Source organism: Hermetia illucens, chromosome 3, assembly GCF_905115235.1.
Source record: "Hermetia illucens chromosome 3, iHerIll2.2.curated.20191125, whole genome shotgun sequence".
NCBI lineage: Eukaryota > Metazoa > Arthropoda > Insecta > Diptera > Stratiomyidae > Hermetia > Hermetia illucens.
This window is the reverse complement of record NC_051851.1, coordinates 160,404,581-160,415,649: the sequence shown is the minus strand read 5'-3', so window position 1 is coordinate 160,415,649 and position 11,069 is coordinate 160,404,581. Positions and strand designations below refer to the sequence as shown.

Here is an 11,069-nt window from a genome sequence, read left to right as displayed (position 1 = left end):
CAGGTGAAGTGGAACCAGCCAGAAAAAGACCAAAGGCCGCTGAACCTGCTGAATCATGTGAGATATTCGCTAATGGGTTGAGCGATCCCCTGGTGAAACAGGTTTCGGCCCAACACAACTTTTGAGCGTACACGGTGGTTATCGACCATATCTCAATCCTTTGGGGGATGATAATTTACCGGTACTGCCCAAAGTAGCCGAACGCAGAACACATTTTATATCAATGCGCAAGATTTACAGTCATCCCTAAGAAGTTTAGACAGGAAGAAGTCAGTCGGAAGAAGGAATGAGAGAGGAACATAATTATGAACACGAGTGCAGGATAAATTCTGATCCAGTCCCGCGACGCAACATCATAAGGGAGTCCCATTAGCTGAGTGGAAGAAGAAGGAATTGGTTCTAGTAGCAAGAGTCAACGGTAGTTTTTGAAGTTTCCCAACTTCCCTTAAGGAAAAAAAAGGGAAAGAATTTTAAAAGATCTTAAAAACCTTAAAATAATTAAAAATGCAAAGGCTCTCTCGAAAATCTATTCGGTTAAATTTAAAGTTGAATTTTTCTAAACCATGTGGGGAGAGTATCTTCATTTGATGTTTATCTGTCCTAAAAGGGATTCGCCAAAACCTCGAAAGTTCCTTTCATATTGGCGCTGTGTTCAGGTTGGGTTGTGGGGCTGGTTGATTAATGGGCATGAATAAATGGAGACCTGGATGTAAACGACCTCTCGGAGGTAACCGTCCCAGAAGAGGTTCCATCAAAACATTATAATCTGGAATAAACTTGAATATAGGAAATTATCTAATAAAGTTATTTACGGTCTCTATTACTTACTCCTGCTTCTTGCCATCGCTTGTCCCTAGAAAGAAACCACAGATATACACAGGACTCGTTTTCCAAAAGCGGATATTTTGGTAGAACTCACCAATACACTAAGAACCTTTTCTTGTTGAATTTGAATTCCCTCATAATTAGGGGTTGAAATGAAAACAGATACAAAGATAACCGACAATTAATTTTATTGGGCACATTTTTGATATAAACTAAAATCCAATAGGACTACATTCACAGGCCTTTCTATAAGTTTTAAAAACGGGACAATTCTTTAACAATTTATATATCGTCACCAATTTCAGATACATCTTTTTGGAGAACGTTGTTAGACTTAGTATAAATAGATATGTCAGGAAGTTTATAGTGTATTGGTGACGTCGTCAATACTTGGTCAATAATCGTCATCGGTTACCTGATATACAGGCGGTATCGAGGGAATTCCTTGAAAAATTTCGGGAGCCTGAACATACATATCGAAGCAGATTATCATTTCGTTTAAGATATCTGCTATGCTTCGCCAATTTTTCACTAATTTATCCTGAAATTGAAATATCTGTGAGAGGCCTTCTGGTTACATTGTCACTAATCTCACCGATGTTGAGAACAAAAGTGGCATTAATAGGTATGGAGCGTGCGATACTCGCACCTCCGTGGGACGTAGACTTCCAACCGTTGATAGAATTTTCATCAAATCCATGATTGCCATAAACAATTCTAGATGGGTTCCTTCGAGTTCGTCATTTATTAGACCCAGAGCATCCAAAGCAACAGTTCGCGAACATATGCCTTTATTCTCAGCTGGAATTTAGAAAGACTTGCTTAACCTGGGATTCTTGTGGTTTCGGTTGGGGGCAAAAACTGGTAGAAATTGGAAAACCTTCTGGAAAAACTTGAAAGGTTCTCAAGTCTCGTGTGATGTACATATGTTCTCAATTTTTGTAAAAAAACCTAAGAAATACCGTAGCAAGATTCTGCAATAGATACTCACCAATTAGCAGCTGTTGGACTCGTCTTGGTAGTAATGGTTTCCCAATTTTATGGAGAAATTGGCTTAATGCTGAGGCACATTCACGCGGTGTACAACTTAATTTAAGAAATACGAGAAGGTTTTCGTCACCGGAACGAATTTTCGAAATTATTCGACGAACTTTAATTTGGGAGCCAAAATTTATAAAAATTCCGGTGTAGTTGCAATCTGTAAAGATAGTAGAGTCATAAAACTAAAAACAACAAATACATACATTGGTTGGACTGGAGAAGACATATCTTTTGACAAGGGCAAGAATGCGGTTGACATACTAAACAAATTTTAAGGATGTTGCGTAAAACAAAGCCCTTATTTATACTGATTGACTGTTCTTATGTTTGCCTGTTTTGTTGAAAACAAAACCTTGTTAAAATCGGTTTTTCATCTGTCTCGGTTTTTTGTCTGTCTGTCTGTCTGTCACATGCACTTTTCTCAGAAATGGCTGCACCGATAGACACTAAATTTTTTTAAACGGTAGGAAGGGTGAACGCCCACACATGCAGTGAGTTAAAGTTCTACCTTCCGCATAGAATGTGGAACTTAAGAGAAGGGAGGGACAAAAAAAGGGGTGAAGCTTTTTCTTCATCGAATATAGTCATGTGGGGTATCAAATGAAAGGTCTCGATTAGTACTTTCTTAACCAGGTTAGTTTTTTAGTTTTGAAGTTGATTGTGAGACGGGGCAGTGAGGCGGTCATAAAAGGGCCACTTATATTTAGGGGCCATTCTTAGAAACCGCCTACCGGATAAGTCTGAAAAACCTATGATGATGCCTCTATATGATATCAAGGCTTCGAAATACCCTTCATACCGATATCTGCTAAAATAAAGTTAATAATAATATATTAATATATTTTTAAAAGTTACTGCCCACTCTCCCTCAATTCATCCTTGGCCTATAAATTTTGGTACTAATATAGAGCAGCCCTCTGTAAAGTTTAGTGGAAATCCTAATATTATTAACAAAGTTGCAGTAAGTCAAAATTGCTTCTTTTCCTTCAAATTGTTACTGTCAGTACCACGTAGGGATGCTCAGAGATGGCGGAGAGGAAGACGGGGCGGGAACCCTGTCGGCCAAACCAAAACCAAGTGGCCGAGGAGAACCTCCATAGTGGTGGCACCGGGAGACGCTGTACTTACTTTGGTTTGCCGGCCGTGATGCAGTAGGGGAATGCTCCAAAGGCCTAATTAGGGCGATCAGACCCGAGTCTGCACGGGGACTCGTCTGAAGTGGTAATTGGCCACGAAACCTTACCAGGGGTATACTGGTACCACGGGAACCGGGATAGCTCCTGGACTCTTATACTTCAGGAGAATTCCTGTCGTATCTGAGTACGGCTCGGTTGGTTGCGGTTGGCCCCCTTGTGGGAGTTTCATGGGGGCTGTGGTTGTGCTCGAGCGAGAAGAGACCTTCGGGCCTCGACGTAGTGTTGCGTACCAACACGGGTGCCCTACTCCATAGTTCGGTAGAGATTTAGGTAATTCTTGCATCCACCAGTATGAATGCTAAGCCATGCACTTGGTATAAACTGGTACCGTTGCGCTTTTCTCAGCGGGGCTCTGATTGTGGTCACAAAATCAATCCGTGTCTGAAGAGGACCGTAGGATTAAGTCTCCACGACAGGTACCTACGTAAAACACCGAGGACTTAACTGTCAGTACCACGTGGAATTCAATATCGGGTACGTCCAACGTATATTCCCTACGAGCTAGGTATACCTAAATGAAATCATCGTGGACCCGAATATTATTACATGAAACATCAACAAAACTTTTCATATCTGAAGCGCGGAGCTGCCGGTTTTCCGACTCATACGGTTGGCGACCAAGTCTACTTTCCTCTTTCATTTCATTATGTCAAACTTAACCATGTGTAGGCACACTTTTATAACGTTGATAGTCCCAATAGCACAAGCCCATCTTACATCCCCTTCCATAGCAGTGGGGGCAGCACTGAGCCGTGAGTCGAAAAGGGAGAAAGTTTTTCTCCGGTCGGTCAGGCCCATCATTAAATGGATGGCGAACTCCGGATTTTCTCAATCCAAAAATGAAAAAAAAAGCAAAATAAGCTCAAAGGTTCTACTAAGAATTGTTTCCAAACGAGGGGCTTCATTATCCCCAATTCTTCCGGCAATGTTTTGTAAGTTCCTACCAGGTTACCGCAGGCATGATGAAGACACCCTATGGTTTTTTTCTTATTGTCCTCATTATTTAGAGGTTGGAGCGCTGTCGCAATACTGAGAACAGCATGTAGACACAGTAGCTGTGTTGTTCGTCCCATCAGCTTCTTCATAATAACTTTGAGCTCCGTTCTCCACGGATTTGCCTTCCAAAATTCTCTAATGTAATCACGGTTGCTGGTACATATTTCCTGCTAAAATCCCAATCGAAAATTCGAGTATGCTTCCGGTATTTCTTCGAAGTCTGACCTTTCTCCGATTTGTTGCCAGAGTCTTCTTGCTCGGAAGCAATATTGTGACTGCGGCATCCTTTCGTTATGCATAAAGTCGATTGTGTTAGCTCTTCTTAGAGATAGTAACCCCCTGATAACATCGTTATGAATTTATTCCCTTGAATTATTTTCGTTAGTTAATCGAGGTTTCAAGCTGCCCATCAGTGGGAGCATGTACCTTCGTATGGATTACTTTTGATTTAGCGAAAAATTGCTTGGGAATCGTTATGAGAATAGTGCTTGCTAACAGGCCAGACGGATCTCCTCACTAATTTGGTTTGCACACATGCACACATCAACTCTACTATAGCCCGAATATATTCTTCCGAAAGTGAATTCATTTCGATGTTTGCCAAACGTTGCATTTGGCTCTTCGAAAGCCTCGAGCAGAACATGCTCCATGATGATTATGATTCGATTGGTTGGTGAAACACAACAGGTATAAATGTTGCTCTGAAGAAGCCGATTTCCGGGGATTCCAGAATTTCTTGGGCGGCTTCATTTCCATCGATTTCGATCTTCTTCTCATATATAGTTGATGACTATCTGTCTGTGTTTTTTAAGGACGTAGACATTTTTAGAAGACGCTGGCCTGGGAAAGGAGGGGGTGACGTTGGTTTTGTACAATAAAATCGCCTCGACTTTTCTCCTGCTTTGTGAAACCACCATCAGGTTTTACATGATGGGGCGGAGTTAGCTCACTCCAGCTGGGTTCCCTGATTTGAAGAACAGTTCGTAACTGTACTTATCTGCTCCTCATAGTTTGCTTTAGATAGATCTGACTATAGAGTTGATTACATCCCAGTGAAACTCCTACTCGATTTCCCGATGGTGTCACCTAGAGGTCCTTCTTTTTTCCACGAACCTCGGATATTGGAAGAATACGTGTTACGATTTTTTCGGGGCTTCATGACAGTTTGGACAAGCAGATGAAGTGACTGATTGAAGTCTGTAGTGTAACTGCCGGTATCTTCTGTGCCCTATAAAAAATTGGGTGATACTGCGGCACCATGTTAATTCGACTGACAGATGCCACCACCGGTGTTCTCCGTGACGTAGTAGGCCTTGACAACTAATTTGTAAAAAAAAAAAATTGAATATGATTATTGAGTTGCTAGCGAACCATCGACCGGACTGGTCGCATTATTACATTTTGTTTCTCTTGCCATTTTATTCCGTTTGCCTTTGTAATAAATTTAAATTTTTCTAACCCTGCTGCGCCACATCTCTTCTTGATGTACGGCGAGACTTCCTTCTTGATTTCCTCATAACGGGCCTCGCTGTACGGTGGTTCGGAGGAGTCCATCTTGAAGATTGGTTACAATCCAGCCGCTGTTCCATTCATCCCAATCTCCGGATGGCACGGAGACAACATGTTGGAACCATCAACCAACATGAACTGGTTCAAGGGATGGGCCATCGAACGCAAGGAAAGCAAGGTTGAAGGTAAGACCTTGATCGATGCAATACCTCTGAAGGACATTACGGCGCAATCTCGTGCCAAAGCCCTCTGTCAAGAGTGGATCCCTCGCTTTGGTGTCCCTGCAGTGATTATCACTAACCAGGGAATGCAATTTGAATCTACCTTTTTTTCGGAGGTAGGCAAACTCCTGAGATTCAAACGCCAGCGGACTACTGCATGCCACCCGCAACCCAATGGAATGCTAGAGCGTTGGCACCGGACGCTGAAATCCGCCATTATGGCCCGCAACGAACCGTTCTGGACTCAAGTCTTGCCTCTCATCCTACTTGGCCTACGAACAACCCGCCGAGAGAAATTTGTTGCCAGTCCCGCGGGGCTGGTATACGGGGAGAACCCAAGGCTCCTTAGTGATCCGGTCTTCGACAAGAGATCGGGCCTCACAGACTCGGGATTGCTGCGTCTGCTGAGAGACAACCTCCACCGCCTTAAAATCACACCTCCCATTCGGCACACATCCGTACTTGCCTGCGCTCCCAGGGAACTGGACTCGTGCACGCACGTCGTGGTGAGGACGGATGCTGTCCGGAGGCCGCTGCAGCTTCCATACGAAGGCGCGTACCGTGTTCTCGAGCGGGGAGAACATTTCTTCCAGCTCGAGATCGGGGGACACAGAATGATCCTCCTTGTTTCCTCTTCTCTCCCTGATAGAAGGAATTAACACCTTTTTTGGGCGGGTCTACAACTTTTGCTACCTATTTACAGATCTCTTCCTTTCGGCTTTCCTCGTCTGTGATAAGGAGGAAAAAGACTTCACGTTGTATATGTTTGTTACTTCTGTCTCAATACTATTCCTGAATTGATGAATGCCATATCATTTAAGATAGTTCTATAAGTAGCACCCACTCTTGGGCTGTACTTTTGTATACTGCGCTCAATTTATCCTCCAGTTACCTTGCACTTTCAGCCAGATTCATCGTAGCATCTTCTGCAACTGGGAGATGGAATACTTCATTGTATGTGATATTCTGCAGCAGTACGCTAGTATGGAGCTCTATGGGCCAATCTTGGAGACAGCGCCGGTGAGATATTCTCGTAGTGGTTCTAGCAAATAGGCATCGATGGTAACATAGATCGGTACCAATGTTTGGTTGAACTCAATACGTTTCTCACGTCCAGGGTCAATGTCACGCAATATTTGCTGGTATCGTCTGAAGAAGCAGTCAGTATTCGGATGTTACGGAGGCTTAAAATATCATCCACAACTTCAACGAAAGGTTTATGGGCACCTCCAAGTTCTTTCCTGGTGCAGTATATCGTGGCGAAATTGTTATTATTTGCGGCAACTTCTGTTCCCTTCATCAATGCGATGGTGGGTTTCTTTCGGTCAGGTTACACACTGCGATGCACTTTTTGGTAACGATGATTCAGCGCTTTGTGCTCTGTCCTGTCCCAGTCAAAAATAAAGCTTTCAGCTCCTTGCGTTCACCGATTCGCCTCCGCGTTACTGTAGTCCAGGACTTCACATACAACAAAGGTGTGGCGCGGCAGGATTCGCGGCATTTATTTCGAATGTCGCGAATACCAGCGGACAGATGACGCCACCGGCGCTCCACTCAGTTCAGACCTCGCTACAAGAGTGAGGACCAGAGGAGGTGGCGAGAAACGTCAGATAAAAAAAAATAATAAGAAAAAAGAGTTAAGAAGATAGTTGGCAGTCATTGTGAAAAGAACGAGTTTTGTGCAGAAAGAAAATAGTTACGGACGGAAATCAGTATAATTTCTAATATCTCTGAATTATAATAGGAGTACTTTTTTGAAATTGTGTATTGAACGTTGTTAAATACAAGCTCCTAAATTGGTGACCCCGGAGTGAACATTGCAGCAAGGAACCAGCGTGTCCAACCCCGCTCCGCAGTCTATAATGCAAATCGTCAACGTGAACCAATCAAGCGGGCAGATCATCGCACAAAACGTGAACGTTGCCTCCTCCGAGACTATCGTTCCACTGGTTATTCTGTCGCAAACTCCAAATGTGATTACCGGCACAACCAAGGTAGCGGCAGCGGCCACCACTGTGCCGCCCGTGGCGAAAGTGATTCCCAAACAACAACAGCAGCAGCCGCAACAGTTGCAGCAACACCACCAGCAGAGCAAGGGCACGCACTTGTTCAGCCAAAGTGCCAGTGGCCAACAGAGCAGCGACAACTCGACATCTGTGCAGCCGCATCACCAGCCGACAAGCGTCTATATCCACACCGCCGCCGTCACTGCAGCCCCCGCCGTCAAGACCAGCGTCATCGTCGCAGGCTTCGAAACCGCCGTATTTGTGGGTTCGGCCTGCCGTGTCGACTAGATCAGTTTCACCTCGTCTTCGCTTTAACACTCGCGTCGAAAAGAAGTTTTCTTTTTATTAGTCAAGATGTCAATCGACAACAAAGACGCGACAGGCCCATTGGACCCGCAAGTGACCGCCCACGCCGTGCGTGTCCCTCCGTTTTGGCGGCGGAACCCCGAACTGTGGTTCGTGCATTTGGAAGCACAGTTCCAGATGTCCGGGATCACAGCGGACGCGACCCGTTTTTATCACGCGGTGGTCGGCCTGGACGAGGAGTCCATCATCGTCGTGTCTGACGTAGTGAAATCGGCTTCATATTCACTGCTCAAGATTGAATTAAACAGGCGCCTGTCAGTAAGTGAGTCAGCAAAACTGGATCACTTGCTGGTAGGCCTAACGTTGGGAGATCGGACTCCCAGCCAATTGCTGCGCGAAATTAAGCAATTGGGTGGGAGTAAGATCGACGACCAGTTGATGAAGTCCCTTTGGCTGCGTCGGCACCCGGAAGGCACCCGGGCGGTCCTCGCGTGTGTCTCAGGTTCCTTGGAGGCACTCGCAGCTGCGGCCGACAAAGTGCACGAGGTGCACGTACACCCGACCATAGCGGCCGTTCAACAGCCATCGGACGAGGTGGGCGACTTAAGGCGTGAAATAGCCACCTTAACAGCCAGTGTGGCTGAGATGCGAGCGACCCTGGACGCTCAGCGTTCGGGCGCTAGATCACGAGCTCACTCGCGGTCTGCCACCCGAAAAGGGCGATCAGGTAGCAGGTCGTCAGGACAGTCCACGGACCGAGGGATTTGCTGGTACCACCGCAGATTCGGCGATAAAGCCACCAAGTGTACAATCCCTTCTAAATTCACGCCTGCCGCAAATTGTGTGCCATGATGCCAATGATGTTTGTGTGGCACCCACAACAGGAATGTTTCGTTCAGTAGGGCAAGTTTCCGCATCACCTGATGACGACTCCACACCAACTGGCTTGATATGTCCTTTCTGTTTAGTGCTGATAATATTATCCGAATGTCGGAACAGATTCGAATGGTTCGACCTAGCCATTTTTACGCAAACATTCTTCTGCTGTCTGCGGTCAGTTTTCTATGACTGACCCGTCGGTGAAGATCATTAAGTCAGTAAAAAACGCTCTTTATGGAGTAAGTCTTTTTAAAGATGGATCTGGAAACCATTTGAACTGTGGACTTCAGGGCCAGCTGATGTTTGACAAGGGGTTTTCAGATAGATCTATGATTGTATGGTTGGTGGACTTTCCACGCGCTGATGGTATCAAGCCTATATCAGTCAGTTGCTTCCCGTTTTACCTGCAAATTAATGGGGGGTAGATTTAAAATAGCTTTAGAGTGCCGCGGTTGGCGAACTACTCATTGCTCCCGTAATACTTAGACAACCTAGTCTCAGAACTGCGTCAGAAACCTCTTGTTGGTAGTAAAGTTCAGTTTCGCCCACCGGACAATGAATGCATACATCAAAATAGATTTTACTATTGAATGAATCCGTTTTGATGAAAGTCCCGAGGTTTTACCTGTCAAAGTCCTACAGCATGAGACCATTCTGCATGATTGAGATTTGGTGCTTCCAAGTTAGCTTGAATTCGAAATCTACTCCTAAATATTTGACTGTTTGCTCCAGCTGGATTTCGCAGGACTGGGGTAGCAAGGTGGGTAGCGTGCAGCTGCCTTAGCTGATATACCTAGTGGGAGCAACAGAGGTCAGCTGATCTACCATTAACATCCGAAAACCCGCGTAATTTTTTTACTGTGTGTTCGTTTTTTGTGTTCGTTTTCCCACCATCTACCCGACCTGCGCATAAACATGTTCATATGGGCACACCTTTAGATGAGATTGAGAATTCCTTTATCCGCACGATCGGATATACAGGGCTGTCTGTCTGTCTGTCAAACGAAATTTACTTTTTGTGTGAAATGGAGGGGTAATAACCCTGCAACATTATTTAGAATGTCTCCCACCAACATTATCTATTTTATAAGATATTCATGCTTCATGTATAAAAATAAACAGTTTCCTATTTTCCGGAAGTAGTGTTTTGTTTTACACAATCTTTGAAAAATAACATTCGAAGCATTTCAAAAGATAGAATTATCTGTGAATTATCTTGATTTGAAAAATTAAAAATTCAGTAATATCGCATTACCGATGTATGAAGTGTACTACTTAGATTTAAAAAAAAAAACGTAAATACAGATACGTTTACAAAATTCAACCACTTGCTAGGTATTGTGAAACATGATCCCCCTTTTTATGGGGCTTGCATTTCATTCATGATGACATGTATGCATGTTATGGAAACTCATATCTAATCTAAAACTTTTAAAACGTGATCATGAAATACTATATTTTAAAAAGATAAAAAATCCGGTTTCCGGAAATGCACTTTTGCGTACTCACTTTCTTTTAAAAACTGAATACATTGTTGTACTGCGTAAAGCTGTTGCTTGGAAATTATCACATTTTTCGTCTTTAGAAATCTGAAAGAAGAAAGTAAGGAAAATTAGATGAATCGTAATCAACAGTAAAAGATTAATTCGCAATTGCCCTTGGATCGTGGAAAAAAAATATTTACGGAACTAGGCATGTCACGACGCTTTTAATTGTAAATTTATTAAAGGTGTCAATTATGTGGAGCCACGTATCCCATAGTTTACAATATGTTTCTTATCTTAAAGTGCAAAGTTAATTTGAAAGTTCATAATGAAGTCATGATGACTTCTTTAGATTTAGCCACGTTGCAGGGGATCATAAAAAATATACAAACAAATGTATCTACAGAAAAACTAATTGAAATTGAGGGTCATACACGCTTCGCTCTGTGAAAGTTTACAATAGAAAACACTTGTGTGAGGGTATGCAAAAAAAAAGAGTAAAATATAAGAAAAATAACATAATTTTCTGGTTCAAACGTGATGTGGTGGATGTTGTGGAAAATCCATTGGTTGTAAATTGGGAAGAAATTATGGTAAATCAGTTTA

At 43.5% G+C, this 11,069-nt stretch overlaps 1 protein-coding gene across 2 annotated transcripts in view; it reads right to left on the bottom strand.

Moving 5' to 3' along the window:
• Nucleotides 1-514: 514 nt before the first annotated feature.
• Nucleotides 515-11,069, bottom strand: part of LOC119653180 — a 60,262-nt gene continuing 49,707 nt past the window's right edge. Inside the window, exons 2-7 of one of the 2 annotated variants that reach the window (XM_038057732.1) lie at nt 10,489-10,568; nt 1,817-2,023; nt 1,421-1,626; nt 1,241-1,366; nt 829-853; nt 515-766 (exon numbers count right to left, since the gene is read on the bottom strand). In XM_038057732.1, coding sequence (XP_037913660.1) covers nt 636-766; nt 829-853; nt 1,241-1,366; nt 1,421-1,626; nt 1,817-2,023; nt 10,489-10,568 — 775 coding nt within the window. In that variant the 3' untranslated portion in view covers nt 515-635. Of the gene's footprint in view, nt 777-828; nt 854-1,240; nt 1,367-1,420; nt 1,627-1,816; nt 2,024-10,488; nt 10,569-11,069 lie in introns of both variants that reach the window. The other variant, XM_038057734.1, reaches the window with a different exon arrangement.